The sequence below is a fragment of the Notechis scutatus genome, chromosome 3 (assembly GCF_049901735.1).
Source record: "Notechis scutatus isolate UNSWTSFEM ecotype Mainland chromosome 3, rNotScu1.2, whole genome shotgun sequence".
Taxonomy (NCBI): Eukaryota; Metazoa; Chordata; class Lepidosauria; order Squamata; family Elapidae; genus Notechis; species Notechis scutatus.
The window spans coordinates 208,478,876-208,496,897 of NC_142011.1; the positions used below are offsets into that span (position 1 = coordinate 208,478,876).

The following is an 18,022-nucleotide window of genomic DNA, read 5'->3' on the forward strand; positions in this document are numbered from 1 at the left end:
CACTTTTGTCCCTACAACCTTTCATGCCAAAGTAGCTTCCTGTTTGGAAGTGTAGTTTGCATCCATTTATAGAGTCATTTAGGCAGCTTGGAGGTTTGTCTCTGTCCTCGGGTCACCTGAGTGGTGCAAATGGCTGTGGTGTTACTAAGCAGGTAACGGAATGTGAGGCAACTGGCAGTAGGAACAGAGATCTTTTCAGGTGAGGAGGGGGAGTAGAACTCCTTAGCATCAGAGTGTATTAATTTCTCTATTAAGAAATACTGATGCTCTGATGGTCATTTCGAAAAATCCTTTCTTATTGAGCACCTAGAAGCCAAGAGGAACAAACGTGCCAAATTTCAAGTTTGTAGGCTTTATGGTCCTGGAGATTTTGCGATGATGTCTGAGTGGTATATCGCTTCTATATATACAGATAAAATATTCCATATCAATCTGAACAGCGTGTTGTCTGGACATAATAGTTTTAACTACAAATACAATGTTAATCAACATAAATCATAATAATAATCATAATAATCGTATCAATATTAATCACAAAGTGAGAATACAATTAATTTATCCATCTTGAAAAGTTATCAATACGAAAAAATTTATTATTTTTTAAATCTTTTTTGGTTTGTAACCTGTGTTCCTGTTAGTTAGCCATTGGTAAAACAAGTCCCATATTAAAAAGTATTCTGTTTCTTCCTTGTCTTTTATTTTAATTGATAATCTGTCCATCTCAGCACATTCTAATATTTTTTAAATAACATTTTCCTCTGTAGGGATCTTTTCACTTTTCCATTGCTGTGCAAACACAATTCTTCTTGCTCCCATTCGTATGTAAAAAAAATTAAATATGTTTTCCCTTTGTCATACTGATCTGGTAATATACCCACCCAAAATATCTATGGTTTCAAATCTATATGTTGTTTAATCACTTATTCTAACTAAGTATGTATTTGAGTCCAATATGTTTTTTTTTCTGAAAACAATTTTATTGATTTTCTACAAACAAACAAGACAAACAAAACATTAAAACATCAACTCTCTTATGTACGTACAGTGTGTCGGTTGGTTCATCAGTTTTGTGCATTCATTTCGTAGTCTCAATTACAATTATATTACATAACAACTCATATTGTCAATCCAAACTTATATATCCTAATATCACTATTAATAAATCATTTGACTATACTTTTAATCATTCATGCTTTATGAGATAACAATACTTTAAACAGTTTATTCTATAACAAATCATATAATCATACCAAATCTATCCTAAAAAACACTTTATAGATATAATGTCAAATAACATAGGCAAAAGAAAAAAATAAAGGTATTCCTTGTTATCTAACTTTCTAAATATTCTATTATCATATTTTGTCATCTAGCCACTGATAAAAAAGACCCCAAATTTCATAAAATTGTTTATCCTCTTGCTCTCTAATTTCAAATGTCAATCTACTCATCTCAGCACATTCCAATATTTTCTTAATAATTTCTTCCTGTGATGGTATTTTCTCATTTTTCCAGTTTTTAGCAAATACAATCCTAGCCGCTGTTAACATATTTACAATCAAATATTTCAAATCTTTACTATATGTATCTGGTAAGATTCCCAATAAAAAGAACTCTGGTTTCAAATCTATACGTTTCTTTGTCATTTTTTCCAACCACATGCGAATTTTAGTCCAATATTTTTTAGCGTCCTCACAAGTCCACCACATATGGTAATATGAGCCAGGTATCTGATGACATTTCCAGCATTTTTCAGATTTGTTCTTGAACATTCTTGCTATTCTTGTCGGGGGAAAGTGCCACCTGTAAAACATCTTATACAAATTTTCCTTATATGCTGTTGACATTGTCATTTTATAATTTTGAGACCACAATTTTTGCCATTTCTCTAAATCAATCCCATATCCAAAATTCTTCCCCCAAACAATCAAAGTTTCTTTAACTTGTTCTTCTTCCAATTTAAATCCCAGTAAATAACCATATAATTTTTTAATCACCTTCTCATCAGTACCCATCAAGATCTTATCTAGATCAGTCTGTTTATCATAGAGTCCCTCTGTTTTAGAATCTTCATCATACCTTGAATGTATTTGCGCATATGAAAACCAATTCATCTTTATACCTTGTTCCTCTAAATTTTGTATCGATTTAAGTTCACCCTTTTCATCCAATAGTTCCCCATATCTAACTGTTTGTTCCTTCTTATAAATTATAGGATAGGAAAATGCTTCAATAGTCGATAACCAAACTGGAATTTTCAAATAACATTGTTTCTTAATTTTCTCCCAATTCAACCATAACGATTCCCGTATATAATGCCTTCTAAAATAACAATCCAATATGTCCAATATGTTTTTTGCGGAAGGACCACATCATTGTAGTCCAGGGGTGTCAAACTCAAAGCCCGCGATGGGGTTAGATCCGGGCCATCCCGGTCTACTCGTGTCGCTTTGGCGTAGTCTACCCAATGCAGTGAGTGAAGATCAGGCCAGCGAAGCTTCAGCCCAGTCTACCTGCTGCAAAGAGGAAAACCAGCGAAGCTTCGCCCCGGTCTACCCAATGCAGTGAGAAAAGATCAGGCCAGCGAAGCCCCGATGTCCAGGTCTAACCGCCAAAACCTGAACTCAGGATTGAGAAAGCTTGAGAAGAGCCTGCAGAGTCAACTGCTGAATCAAGATGTTCCTTCTTTCAGGTAGGCGAAATGGAGAAGAGGCCTGCCATCCTTCCCCCCAAATCCCCCTCCTCTCTTTCAAGGCATCTTCCTCTTCCCCTCAGCTTTCCCCAGAGAGAAGAAAGGGAGGCTTTGAAGTGGAAGGTTTTACTGAGGAAAGACTCAGTTGTGGGTTTCTCCTCTTTCTTTACCCTGTCTGAATGTGAGATTATTACCTGTTAGGCAATCCAAGCCATGATTCAACAGGGATTGGACCTAATCCTGCTCATCCCAGCATCACTGCCTGCTGAAACCTGGAGAAAAACTCTTTACCTGTGGGTTTCGTGAAAGGGATGTTTTGAGGGGGGTGAATTAAAAAATCAAAACACTTGAATTGAATGCTGAGGTTTATTCGATTCTCAAACTACAGAACTAGCAGAAGGAAACGTACAGAACGAGAGAAAAGGGAAAGATGTTGAGATGTCAAAGACAGCAGGGGAGAGGGGGATGTTGGACCATCTGCGGTAAAGGCCACAAGCATAAATTTTCAAGGATGGTCCATGATGGATGAGAGCAAAACTCAACGAGTTTTCTGTTACGGATGTGGGTTGCAATTGTCTGTTGAGCAACAGGTAATATCCTTTTTTGGCTCCGCTGGAGGGCAAGTAGCAGCACATCCCAGTTCGATTACCTTTCCTCTGCTGAAACCTACAAAGCAGAATGATTATTTAAAAAATAGCAAAGAACAGACCTGTGGCTGTTGCTGAACAAACTGGTAAACCCACACTGAACACATTCATGCATCCCATCCCATGAGGAAGGCAGACCTCCTTCCTCCTCTACTCAAAACTCAGGAGTAAATGAATGAAGAAGAGATTTCTGGGAAAGTTCCATGTTTCGACATGACTGAGGGGCAATGGCACCTTTCTTGGATGTTTCGTGGCTTCCTCCGATTTCCCTCAATTCCTGAACAAACCCGCAGCTCTCCCAGCATTTCCCTCCCCCTTCCTCTAAAGAAGGTTTCCCCGTCCTGACTGGGCTGTTGCTGGGAAAGATGGGGCACCCCAGTCCAAGACCCCCCCCTTTCCTTGCATTGCTTAGAGTGTCCGGCAACAGGATGTGACCTGAGGGGAACCCAGGCAGGGCACAGACCGGTCCTAGGTGACCTCCAGTTCTCAGGTGCATTTGGGAGCTCTAGTCTGGGATCAAGAAGAAAAAAAACTGGGAGTAAAGACAAGAACTGTACTTACAAAAAGCATCACACCAAGTCTTTGTATAGCATAGGTTCTCCCCAGGTGCACAAGGCTCAGATCTAACATCAGGTGTTTTGAAGCATGTCCTGGTGTATGCTGGATGAAAGATATCATATATATATTAATATTACTTTGATATTTATTTTTCTGATCTTCTAACCTTATTACATATTAGATGATAGATCTTTTCACACTAAGGTCAGCTGTGAAAATTTCCCTAGAAAGATCAAATGGTCTAGAAATAGGAAACCTGAGTTCCAGTCCCACCTTAGGCATGAAAGCCACCTGGGTGACTCTGGGCCGAACACCAGGAGACGGTGAGTTCTAGTCCCACTTTAGGCATAAAAGGCAACTTAGCAACTTTGGATTATTCACCCTCTCTCTGCCCATCCTACCTCACAGGGTTGTTGCTGTGGGGAAAATGGGAGGAAGGAGTATTAGGTTTCTTCGCTTCCTTGGGTCATTACAAATAGTTATAACACTTAGAGTTTTATGCCGCTTCACCGGCTGATGTTGAGGAATCTCCATGTTTGACTTGAAGGAGGCATCACTGGTCCCCTTTGGCCGTACCATCCAAAATCCTGAAGGATGGCAAAGCCAGAGACAGGTGAGCGGAAACGTTTTTCATCGCATTCCCTGGAGTAATCCCATGGCAGAACTCACTACGCAAAGGAACCTCTACTTTCAGAGGCAGTCTACCCCAGAATGCCAGCCTGGAACAGCCCCTGTCTCAGCCATGGGCTTCTCTCCAAACGGAGACCTCCTCTTCTCCCCCAAAGGCTTCCTCCTTGTGCAGACCAGAACAGGGAGAACGTCCCACCAAAAAAAGGGACCACAACTGCCTCGAATACCCTCCCTTCCTCTGCCCCTTTGTTTTGGGTGTGACTGCCACCCAGGATCAAAGGCCACAAGCATAAATTTTCAAGGATGGTCCATGATAGATGAGAGCAAAACTCAACAAGGTTTCGGATGTTGGTTGCAATTGTCTGTGGAGCAACAGGTAATATCCTTTTTTGGCTCCGCTGGAGGGCAAGTAGCAGCACATCCCTGTACGATTGCCTTTCCTCTGATGGAACCTACAAAGCAGAATGATTATTTAAAAAATAGCAAAGAACAGACCTGTGGCTGTTGCTGAACAAACTGGTAAACCCACACTGAACACATTCATGCATCCCGTCCCATGAGGAAGGCAGACCTCCTTCCTCCTCTACTCAAAACTCAGGAGTAAATGAATGAAGAAGAGATTTCTGGTAAAGTTCCATGTTTCGACATGACTGAGGGGCAATGGCACCTTTCTTGGATGTTTCGTGGCTTCATCCGATTTCCCTCAATTCCTGAACAAACCCGCAGCTCTCCCAGCATTTCCCTCCCCCTTTCTCTAAAGAAGGTTTCCCCCTCCCGTCTGGGCTGTTGCTGAGAAAGAGGGGGCACCCCAGTCCAAAACCCCCCTTTCCTTGCATTGCTTAGGGTGTCCGGCAACAGGATGTGACCTGAGGGGAACCCAGGCAGGACACAGACAGGGCCTAGGTGACCTCCAGTTCTCAGGTGCATTTGGGAGCTCTAGTCTGGGATCAAGAAGGAGAAAAACTGGGAGTAAAGACAAGAACTGTACTTACAAAAAGCATCACACCAAGTCTTTGTATAGCATAGGTTCTGCCCAGGTGCACAAGTCTCAGAGGCACCAGATGCAGATGTTGTGATGCATGTCCTGGTGTATCCTGGATGAAAGATATCATATATATATATTAATATTACTTTGATATTTATTTTTCTGATCTTCTGATCTTATTACATATTAGATGATAGATCTTTTCACACTAAGGTCAGCTGTGAAATTTCCCTAGAAAGATCAAATGGTCTAGAAATAGGAAACCTGAGTTCCAGTCCCACCTTAGGCATGAAAGCCACCTGGGTGACTCTGGGCCGAACACCAGGAGACAGTGAGTTCTAGTCCCACTTTAGGCATAAAAGGCAACTTAGCAACTTTGGACTATTCACCCTCTCTCTGCCCATCCTACCTCACAGGGTTGTTGCTGTGTGGAAAATGGGAGGAAGGAGTATTAGGTTTCTTCGCTTCCTTGGGTCATTACAAATAGCTATAACACTTAGAGTTTTATGCCGCTTCACCGGCTGATGTTGAGGAATCTCCATGTTTGACTTGAAGGAGGCATAACTGGTCCCCTTTGGCCGTACCCTCCAAAATACTGAAGGATGGCAAAGCCAGAGACAGGTGAGCGGAAACGTTTTTCCTCGCATTCCCTGGAGTGATCCCATGGCAGAACTCACTACGCAAAGGAACCTCTACTTTCAGAGGCAGTCTACCCCAGAATGCCAGCCTGGAACAGCCCCTGTCTCAGCCATGGGCTCCTCTCCAAACGGAGACCTCCTCTTCTCCCCCAAAGGCTTCCTCCTCGTGCAGACCAGAACAGGGAGAACGTCCCACCAAAGAAAGGGACCACAACTGCCTCGAATACCCTCCCTTCCTCTGCCCCTTTGTTTTGGGTTTGACTGCCACCCAGGATCAAAGTTTGGTGACCTTACCTAAGTCCAGGCACACGATTGTCACCACCACCAAGGTCAGCAGCAGAGTTTTCATCTTGGGATCTTCTCTGCAGCCTGCAAAGTGTAGCCCAGGATGGAAGCAGACACTTATTTATACCCCTTTGAGTTGGGGGAGGGGGGGCTGTATATTTAGGATATCTGGAGAGAAGCATAGGAAGATTCAGGAGAAAGGGGGAGGCCAGGGGGTGTGGCCTTTTTGCCCCGACGCCAAAACGGAAGCCAGGTCAGATCAGGTGAAGGACCAACCATTCCCCGACTTCAAGGAACACGCTTCTATTCTGCATACAAAACCTGGGAACCTGGACAATTGGCATCTCTTCCTGTATTTATACAAGATTATACCATCCTTACATAACGCAAAATTAAACAAAATATCTCTCTGCCAAGTTCAGCACCTTCCTATTTTTTTAGTGGTACTTCAGTTAACCAACTTCTCCGAATCTTCCTACCTCTCAGGTTGCAACTGCGCATCTGCCTTCCTTCAAGAAACATGAACAGATCGGAGCATGAGAAGTTCTCTCTAAAACTATCCTGTGGATTAACCAATTCACCAAATACAAAAGATACACAGATTATTTAGGGCTGTAAGAAAATGCAGAGATCCAGAGGAAAAGGAAAATTTTCCAGACCAGGATGGAGAAGAGATGCAAAGGAAGATCCAGGTTCTGTTCCAGGGTGGGTGGCATCAAGTAGCTTCACTCAGAAGAAAAGTAAGGAAGTTTCTCAGGACTGTATTCAGTCACCACCCAACAAATGCAGGCTTCTGAATTTCCTCCTGTGGGTCTACAAACTTCTTAGATAAGTTTCAACTATAATTTGGCATGAAATATCAAGAACTTCATCTACAGAATCAAGAATATTGGAAATATGGAGAAACCAGAGATAACTTTTTTTTTCTAACCCCAAGCAATGCAGGAGTCCACTCCTAAAATTCGCAAGGAAAACAGTGGGTCAATATGAGCATAAGCTATGCGAAGTAAGTTTTATGTCACAAACACAATGTGTTGCTGCTGATGTTATGGGTCAGGGACATTCAAAACCTGTAATAAAATTGATTTCCAGGGCAATCTCAAGTTTCCTATCGGAGATACCTACACTGACCATTAGAAACATAATCAGGTCATTGTCTTTTGTCAGACACCAAAGGGGGAGGTGGGAGAATGAAGTGGGGGTCTCAGAAATTCTTTCATCAGGGGAAAAACAACTTCTTAATGCTGTGAGAAAACCCAGAGAACCAGGGAAGAAGGAGAATCTTCCAGGCCTGTATTATTAGAAAGATGATGATGATGATGATGATGATGATTATTACTACTACTACTACTACTACTACTACTACTACTACTACTATAGAACATCGGTGCCGCAGTGGTTAGAGTGCAGTACTGCAAGCTACTTCTGCTGCAGCCAGCTGCTGGCAACCTAGCAGATCGAATCTCACCAGGCTCAAAGTTGACTCAGCCTTCCATTCTTCCAGGTGGATAAATGAGGACACAAATCGTTGGAGGGCCAGAGACTGACTCTGTAAACCGCTTAGAGAGGATTATAAAGCATCATAAAGTGGTATATAAGTGCTACTGTTATTGCTATAAACTCATCTGCTTCCTTGGGATTTGCAGCATTTGTCTATAACAGAACATCTCATTCTGCTTTCCTTCACACAAAACCTCTTTGTTGTGATGTCCTGATTTTCGTTTCTCTACACCTCATTGCATCGTGCAGTCTTTCCAAGATGAAAATGGAGGGAGACTGAAAAAGAATTTATGGATCCAGAATCAGTGGTCTCCTGCCTGAAGAACAGAAAGTGCACGATGGATCTAACATTAACCAAAAAAACCCAAATACCCAGCCGTTTAGCATGAAAAGATACTACCTGGAATACTAATGTGATTGTGTTGCAACTGTGAACATTTTTATTGAGGAACCAAAGGAGAGAATGCCACGTCCCTGTTCATGGCTTATTCCTGGAGGCACACTAATAGAGACAATACAGATAATACAATAATTTGGTATGGGGTGCAACGTTTGCCTCGCATAAACAGAGACAAGTGCACATCCCTCTTAAGCCCCGTTGTACTTGGAGCTATATCAAGTGTCTTTAGCAAAAGGGTTATTAGCTCAACCAGTCAACCCAAAGCATCAAAATATGCGTAGGGAGAGGGCAAGGGGAGAAACAGTGAGGTGGGGGATATAATGGAATTTTAGTTGGTGGAGAGATCGTACAATTCTCTGCGTCTTGCCCTCATTTTGAGCACAACAGTATCTTCAAGAATTGCTGTCTAAGCCTTAGCAAACTTTGCCTTGAGTCAATAGTTGAAGTTCCTCTTTAAAGATCTATTAACCTATCTTATAGAGAAAGTCTTCAAATGAAATTAATCTTTGTGAGGATTTTTGTGTGTGTGCTAAGTTGTAATTGATTGAGTGGATTATTTTTAAACCCCCCCCCCAAACAAACTTTTGTTTCCCTGCACATTTTGGCGAGAAATGCGAAGGAGCTGGAAATCAAGCAGGCAAAGAAATCCTTGGGGAATTTGTTCTCCTAACCAGCACAGCCATGTGGCTTCCCACCCATGGGGAGAGCATTCTCCCAGCAAGCACAGCCATGCAGACTCCCTGTGCTGCGTGGGATGCAGCTGCTGTGGTCAAGTAAGCCAGGCAGCCTAAAGGCCAGAGACAGAGGGTTCGTGTGAGTTGCAGGCTTCCTTTCCCAGGCAGACAGATCAGGGGCGCTCAGTTGGGCCACAGGCTCTGCATCGGAAGGCAGGTGAGCCACAAGCAGAGACTCTTTGGTCAAGGTGAGGAGCGCACAGTGTGCTATACCAGAAAGGGGAGGTGTGATTGTGCGGGGCAGGGAGAGCGGGCAGTGTGGGCATGGCAAGTTGTGACTGGGCAGGTTGGGGCAGGGCCAGCGAGAGGTGATACTTGCCCGTTCTCCGAATTATTCAAAATGTCCCTAACAGACGAATCCTGGCTCCATTGCAGTAACTGCGAGAGGGATCTGGGAGTCCTAGTGGAGAGTTACGTAAATCTGAGCCAGGCATGTGCTGTAGCTGCCAAATAAACCAGCACAATCCTAGACTGCATTAACAGAAGGATAGAATCAAGATCATGCGAAGTATTATTAGCACTTTATAAAGCCTTAATAAGACCTCAGTTAGAATATTGCATCCAGTTTCTATATCTGCCACAATAAAAAAAAAGATCTTGAGACTCTGGAAAGAAGAGCAACTAGAATGATCAGGGGGCTGGAGGCTAAAACATCTGAAGAATGATTGCTGGAACTGGGTGTGTCTAAGCATTACAAGAAACAATGGATGGAAACTCATTAAGGAGAGGACCAACCTAGAATTAAGGAGAAATTTCATGAAAACTGGAACAATTAATCAGTGGGATGTCTTGCCTTCAGAAGTTGAGGGTGCTCTATTGCTGGAAGTTTGTAAGAAGAGTTTGGATAACCATTTATCTAACATATTACAGGGCCTCATGCTTGGAGTAGAAGTCCTCCAAAATTCCCTTCCCACTACGTTACTTTATTATTGTGAAACACCTGTTGTTTCCATCCCCAGATTAAATGTACAGATAGTTAAATTCCTTCTTCCCCCTTCATTTGAGGGAGCTTCAGACAAAAGCTATATCTGTTAAATCAAGGCAAAATTTGAACATGTTGGACAGCAATTCTTTGCAATTATCCTAGTGCCTCAAGTGAGGTTGAGATGCAGAGCATTATATGTTCTCTCCATCAACTAAAATTCCATTAAATCCCCCAAATTCCTTGGGCATCCAATCACATTTGGCCAATGAAAAAAGATTTCTAATTCTGATTCATAAAAAGAATTCTAATTCACGTATACACTGATTGTGGGTATTTTAATACTTCAAGGACTGATTGAAAATGTATATGCAGTCACATTCCTTCTTCCCCCTCAGGTTTAATGGAGCTTAAGACCTCAGCTAAAAATTAATGTTGTTGGAGTTTCCGGTTTGTCGGCCGCGGCGGTAGGGATTCGCGTGCTGCGCGATCCCTGCCGCGCTAGCGCGTTTGGGGCTTCGACCCGGACGGGTGCGGAGCAAGGCTGCCCTGCAGGGGTAGCTGAAGGTAAGGGGATCCGGAGGAAGGGTTTGGGGGTGTTGCAGACCCCCTCCCTGGCGGCAGAACCCCCTGTTACCAGGACGGTGCAGCGGCGGTCCGTAATGGCCGCCACAAAGAAGTTGACAGCCGGGCAAGTATGCGCAGGAGGAAGAAGAGAAAGTTATTGAAAGTAAAAGTTCTTCTTGAGTCGACCCAGGGCTTTGAGATTTATTTAATTTAATTCCTGGAAAAGATGGTTTTCTGATGATTTCTTCCACAAGAGAAAAAAAGCGGCTGTTTTGAGGTGCTGAAGGAAGTTTACTCTCCCTCCCGACGGAATTAAGCCGGAAGGGAGAGGATAAAGAAAATATATAAATTTGGATCTTGTTGGAGGAGATGCCTTGAAGACTTGAGGACAGAAATACAATCTTAATAAGGCTTTAAAATATAGACTTGGATTCTTTTTTTTATTTGTTTGATACCACCCTGGAAGAGGAAGGGGGAATTTTGGCTTGCTTGGATTTATTGAGGATTGTGGATTTTGGGATTGTTTTGCCTTTCTCTCGGAATATTTGGTTGGTGTAAGAAGAAAGAGGAATAAAGAAAAGAAAAGACTTATTTATAATGGCTTTCCTTTTTGAAGACCTGAGGATGAATATGAGCAAACAAAAGCAATCTGCAAAGATGGCATGGAAAAAGCTTTTCTATTTCTAGAAATGGCGCTGGTCAATTACCAACAGACAATGGAACAGATGGAAATGGAAGAAGAACAACAAGGAAGAGACGAAGACGCCATCTTCATTGAATTCCAAAACTTATCTAAGGAAGAAGGAAGGAAGAGAGCAAGGAAAATGAAGGACTTAAGATCTAAAAAAACATTTGAGAAAGAGAAAAATATGATGCAAAGTAAATATAATGATAACAAACAAAGAGAAAAAGGGAATGCAACAGAGAAGGGATCCCAGCAAGGCAGAGGTTAGAAGAAGAAGGGGGTAGGAAGATTTGGTGGGGGAAGAAAGAAAGGGGAAAGGCGGAGAAAAGCCTCAAAGCTTTAAAATTGGATGGGAGAAGAGGGATTTTTTTAGAGATAAAGGATGAAATATAATTTTCTGTAAGAAAGATTCTGCTAAGGTACAGAAGATGGTATTGTAACATTTATATTTGAAATAGTAAATTAGAATGCTTTAAGATTTAATAAGAAATTAAAATGTTGAAGTTTTTATTAATGATTGATTTTTAAAATGTAATAAAATATCGAAGGAAAGGAGGATACAATGTATTTAAACATTTTTGGTGGATAGAATGTACCAAGCAGAACCAAATTGGGTATTTGTTATGTTGAATGTTAATTTTACTAACTTAGGGGAGGATAGAAAGGCATCATACTCTGATTAGTGATTTCAGGAGAAATTTTTTTCTTTTATTATAAGAAGAGATAGAGGGATAAATGAATGGGCAAAAGATACAATTTAATGATTTAATTAAGATGGATTAAATAAGATAGAAATGTGAAGAGTGATATGTGTTATTATTTTAGCCCATGCAAAGAGAGGTAACTGGGGCCAAGGTACTTTACTAAAAGATTTTTTTATGTTTGTTTGTGTTTGTTTGTGTTTTATGAGAATATTGGGGAAATTATTGTAGAAAAACAGGGAAAGATTCAATATGTAATGATTTGTTTGTTGTTGAAACTTTTAATAAAACTTGTTTTAAAAAAAAAAATAAAAATTAATGTTGTTGGACTTCCAAAGACAAAAGAGATTAAGAGAGATGTTTACCTATCTTTGCTGATGCAAAACAAACATCGTGCTCTGTGAGAAATTGTTATCCTGTCCACATTGTCTCTCTCAATGAACTTAAAGGAATAAGGAATAAGAACATTTGATCCCTGGTTTAAAAAAGGGCACCGTTCCAATACAACCATAATTGTGTTCCGGATAGTATCTTTTGCCACTAACCACATGGAAATTTTTAATTTAATGTTGGGACATCAGTTAATGCTTGACAAACTGCAAATCGTCCATTTTCCTCCTGACTCACTTTAGTCATCATTTGTTGGTACACCAGTTGAGTCCATCTGCAAACCACGAGACCTTTGTGTCCTCCCTTCCAGAGTATTGCAATATTTCAGCATATCTTTTAATTCTCAGACCTTGTGTCTCTCCAAGCTCACTGGAACTACATCTATATGGAGGGAGGAATGCAGTGGGGTCCCCCATGGCTCCTTCTTAGGCTCTGTACAGTTCAACATCTCCATCAATGATTTGGATGAGGGGATAGATGGGGAACTCATCAAGTTTCTTTTTAACTTTATTGTCAGAGTACAACATGTGTACAATGAGAGTGGCTGAGCCTCCCTTCGTGCACCCCCCCCCCACACACACACAACTCACAGTGAGGACAGAAGTCCCTATCCCAGTCCCAATCTTTTTACACTATGTGACCTTGTTGCACAACATGCTGGCCCTGCAAGTCTTTCATACTATGTTGACATGAAGTTATCTCCCGTTCAGAAGTCTGACAGCCCATGGGTAGAAACTCTTCTTCAACCTGTTGGTGCAGCTGGCTATGCTTCGATATCTCCTACCCGATGGTTGGAGAATGAAGAAGTGCTGACCGGGATGTGAGTCGTCCCTGAGAATTTTCCTCACTCTTCTAAGGCAGCGAGGCCTAGCGAGGTCATCTAGTGGTATCAGGGAACAGGGCATAATCTTTTGTGCTGTGCTTGCCACCTTCTGTAATGTCTTTCTATCCGTGGCTGTCAAGCCAGCATACCACACCGTAAGGCAATGTGTGAGGACGCTTTCTATTGTGGACCAGTAAAAGGAAGTCATCAGTCATTGTTCCACTTTATTCTTTCACAAAACCCTACGGAAATAGACTTTGTTTTCGGACTGAATTTCCTCCACTTAAAGACTGTTCTTGGGAGAGTTTTTCTCCAGCCTAAGCTAACTTGGACATTGGGGGCAAAGTTGGAGATAGTAAAGGGACTCTTCTTGTTTATTTGACTGTCTTGCCCTTGTGCCATGCCCTGGGTTATCACAGGTTGGTCCTTCACCTAGCCTGATACGTTTTCCCTTTTGTGGTGGGAGAAAGGAGACCATCCCTCTGACCTACCCTTCTCCCCATGAGTCTCCCTGTTCTTCTCTCTTAACCCTAGAAATCCAGTCCTGCAAGGACAACATCTTAAAGGTATACTGAGCGCCTTCTCCCATCCTGGGCTACAAACTGCAGGCTGCAGAGAAGAATGCAAGATGAAAGCTATGCTGCTCTCACCTGAATATCTTTGAGGACAGGGCCATCAAATTCACAGTCCATGGGCTGGATGCATTACCCACTGACCAGGCCCATGCCCAGTTTAGCGGAAGGGAAAAAGTCCTAATACCTCACGTGATGCCGCCATGACACCAGGAGTTTGACACCCCTGTTTTGGGAGTATTCAGGGGCACAAAATAAGTAGCAAATCACAATCATTATTTCTTTGACTAAGATAACAATGATCCAACCAAGTCAGGACGAGAGTATTCAGAAGGAGAGCTCTAAGAATGAAAAGTGAGTCTGGGGGATGCGGTGGTTGAGGTCCCCCTTAATTCTAGGCTGGCACAAACCGTTTCAGACATACAAATCCGGTTCTCCAGGATGTTGAAGATCTGCTCAGCACCATCAAATGGGGTTTTCTGAATAGGGGTGTGATGTGGGAGAAGAGGTGGGGTACGGTGAGGTGCCTGGTCCAAACAGCACCTTGGTCCATCACCATGCATTTGAAGAACATGCAGAAGTATCAGCTAGTGTAAAATGTGGGGGCACAACAGTGGTGGGATGCAAATGTTTTTACTCCTGGGTCTGTGTGTGTGGCTTGGTGAGCGTGGCAGTGGAAGGATACTGTGAATTCTCCATTCCCTCCCCACTCCTGGGGGGAGGTTACTGCAAAATCCCATTCCCTCCCCACCCCGCTAACCTGCTTTCCAGCTCTGTTCTCCTGTGCAGGGCAACCAAAGAAGACTCAGCCCATCAGCTGGGACTCAATGGGAGGCAGAGAAGAGATGGGGACGGGGCCACTCAGAGGTGGGATTTGCCAATTCTCTGAACTACTCAAAATTTCCACTACCGGTTCTCCAGAACTGGTCAGAAGCTGCTGAATGCCACCTCTGGTGCCCAAGCAATCACGGGGAGCCCTAAAATGGCACACAGTATCCCTCTGATCCAGAAGCTGCATTGGTTACCAGCTTCCTTCTGGGTCCAAGGAACTGATTATGTCCTGTAAAGTCTTTGCTGGCATGGAGTTTGTGTCATTTGAGGGCTGCCTCTTCCTAATTAAATCTGTCCCTCCCATCAGATCCAGCAGAAGGGGCCTAATAATAAAAATACTCTTTATAATAATGCGGGCCTGGAAGATTCTCCTTCTTCCCTGGTTCTTTGGGTTTTCTCACAGCATTAAGACGTTGTTTTTCCCCTGATCAAAGCCTTTCTGAGACCCCCACTTCATTCTCCCACCTCCCCTTTGATATCTGACCAAAGACAATGACCTGATTACGTTTCTAATGGTCAGTGTATATATCTCTGAGGAGAAATTGGAGATTGCCCTGGAAATCAGTTTGATTACACGTTTTGAATGTCCCTGACCGACAACAACAGCAGCAACACAATATGTTTGTGACATAAAACTTACTTCACATAGCTTATGTTCATATTTACCCATATTTTCCTAGTGAATTTTAGGAGCGGACTCCTGCATTGCTTGGGGTTAGAAAATAGTTCTCCCTCCATATTTCCAATATTCTTAATTCTGTACATGAAGATCTTGATATTTCAGGCCAAATTACAGTTGAATCTCATCTAAGACATTTGTGGAACCACAGAAGGAAATTCAGAAGCTTATTGTAGTGTATTGTATTGGATAGATAGATAGATTAGATAGATGATAGATAGATAGATAGATAGATAGATAGATAGATAGATAGATAGATAGATAGATAGATAGATAGATAGATAGATAGATAGATAGATAGATAGATAGATAGATAGATAGATAGATAGATAGATAGATGATATAGATAATTGGATAGACAGATAATTGACAGATGGAAATGAAAGGAGGAAAGAAGGAAAGGAAAGGAGGAAGGGAAGGAAAAGGAGGAAAGGAAAGGAGGAAGGGAAGGGAAAGGAGGAAAATAAAGGAAAGGAAAGGAATGGAAAGGAAGAGAATGGAGGTAAGGAAAGGAGGAAGGGAAGGGAAAGAAGGAAAGGAAAGGAAAGGAAACCCTTATGTGTTTCAATCATTGACCATCACTGAGCCAACACATTGTGAACCGAATTTATCCTGTACACATAGTTTGTTCATGAAGCATGGGGATCCAGCTCGTGTCATGTAAAAAGAAAATGGATTAATAAAACATATATATATAGAGAGAGATATTAAAAATGATGTAGTCTTTCCTTGTGTTTGTGTCTATGTCTCTGTGTGTGTCTGTGTGCGAGAGCATTTCTGTGTGTAGAGACAAGAGGCATTGCAGCTCAGAGAATATAAGAGACAGAGGAAGAGATTTGGGATAACCCCTCCCTGGAATCTCCCAGGATATATCCGCTAGGAGGAGGGAAGGAAGGGTTCCACCTGGGAGGATCCTCTGTATTGTGAGTCAGCAAAAACATAACTGAGCTCTGGCTGAATTGCTCTTGTCCATCCTTAGTCTTAGCCTGACAACTGAAAGCTCCTCCAGTCATCTTATGTCTGTGGGGCAAAACAACTATACAGGAGTGATAGGTGACAATTCTTCAAAGGATCCTCCCAGATCGAACCCTTCCTTCCCTCCTCCTAGCGGATATATCCTGGGAGATTCCAGGGAGTGGTTATCCCAACTCTCTTCCTCTGTGGAAGCATGGCAGAAAGGTCCAGTCTCCAGGGTCCCACCAGATGGAGCTCCTTAGCAGACTGCACCCACAACAGGCCTCCTCTGTTGGATATGATGGGAGGGACAGATTTCATTGGGAAGGGACATTGATTTAATTGGGAAGAGGCAGTCCCACCAATAACACAAACACAGGAAGCGCATTCGGAAGTTATAGCTGCTGCAGAGTGTGGCAGTGCAGGCAATTTTGCGGGGGCCAAGAATGGCCTGTGCGATCCCACTGCTCCATGAGCTGCATTGGTTACCAGTCTGCTTCTCCTTCCAATTCAAAGTATTGGTGATCCCTTTTAAAGCCCTTCGTGGGAAGGAGTCAGGTTACCCACCCCACTGGAATTAGCCCATTCCACAGATGCCAGGAGAGGGGGCACCCTGAAGGTCCTGTTGTCTGGCCCAATATTCCAAGTGGTGGAGTCCAGGAGCAAAGGTTTCTCTGCTGTAACGAAAACCTTGCTACTCCCAGTGTGAAGTTGGCCTCAACCCTTCTGTCTTTTCATACTGGCCTAAAGAGGTGGCCTTGCCAGTCTACCTGGAAGCCCCATGGTGGATCAGCTCAATGGAGGAGGTCAATTGAGCAATAACAGACCCACTTCCACCCCACTCCACCCCCGTCCTTCAAGTGTCTCTTTGGTTTTAATGTTTGAGTTTTAATGGTTATGTTTTAACAGGAATTTAACTGTAAGCCACCCAGAGATACCCTATGGTACGATGGGCAGCCAATAAAATTTATAAATAAATGCTTATAAAATCCTCAACTCAGATCAAAAGTTCAGGATCCTACCTGGATCCTTGAACAGGAATGCGACCCACAACAAAGCAAATAGCAAAGCTTTCATCTTGCAATCTGCTCTGCAGCCTTCAAAGTGCAGTCCAGGGTGGTAGAAGATATATACCTCTACCCCACCTTGTGGGGGCTGGAGAGCCAGGTTCAAGAGAGAAGATCCAGGTTCAAGAGAGAATAGCAGTGAGTCTCAACATGGCAAATATCAAAACTGGATGCCATATTCTAAGCGAGGTCTTATTAAGGCTTTAATAAAGTCTGAATAATACTTCACATGATCTGGATTGTATCCTTCTGTTTATGCAGTCTAGGATTGTGTTGGTTTTTTGGCAGCTGCAGCACACAGCTGGCTCAGGTTTAGGGAACTGTCTACTAGGACTCCAAGATCCCTCTTGCAGTTACCGCAATGGAGCCAGGTTTCACCTAATCTGTATCTGTACATTTGATTTCTGTTGCCTGACTGTAAAACCTTACTTTTTTTCACCACTGAATTGCGTTTTGCTGAATGGGTCCCAGAGTTCCAGTCTATTGAAATTCATCTGGATCTTGAGCCTATCTTCTGGAGTGCTGGCTATTCCTGCCAGCTTAGTGTCATCTGCAAATTTGATGAATTCCCCATCTATCCCCTCATCCAAATCATTGATGAAGATGTTGAATTGTACGGAGCCTAAGAAAGAGCCTTGGGGTACCCCACTGCATTCCTCCCTCCACATGGATTCAATTCCATTGAGCTTGGAGGGACAAAAGGTCTGAGAATTAAAAGATTTGCTGAAATATTGCAATAGTCTAGAAGGGAGAACACAAGGG

The 18,022-nt window shown here is 42.6% G+C and overlaps 2 protein-coding genes across 2 annotated transcripts in view; both read right to left on the bottom strand.

Moving 5' to 3' along the window:
• Positions 1-4,842: 4,842 nt before the first annotated feature.
• Positions 4,843-6,530, bottom strand: LOC148131581 (long neurotoxin 31-like). Its single transcript, XM_087958906.1, has 3 exons — positions 6,445-6,530; positions 5,520-5,621; positions 4,843-4,979 (listed from the first exon to the last, which is right to left on the bottom strand). Exons 1-3 carry the CDS (start codon positions 6,497-6,499, stop codon positions 4,858-4,860), a joined length of 279 nt encoding a protein of 92 aa, XP_087815032.1. The 5' UTR covers positions 6,500-6,530; the 3' UTR covers positions 4,843-4,857.
• A 10,194-nt stretch (positions 6,531-16,724) lies between these two features.
• Positions 16,725-18,022, bottom strand: part of LOC113431952 (1-phosphatidylinositol 4,5-bisphosphate phosphodiesterase gamma-1-like) — an 87,632-nt gene continuing 86,334 nt past the window's right edge. The window contains exon 29 of the mRNA XM_087960090.1: positions 16,725-16,870. Within this exon, the coding sequence (XP_087816216.1) occupies positions 16,725-16,870 (146 nt within the window). The remainder of the gene's footprint in view (positions 16,871-18,022) is intronic.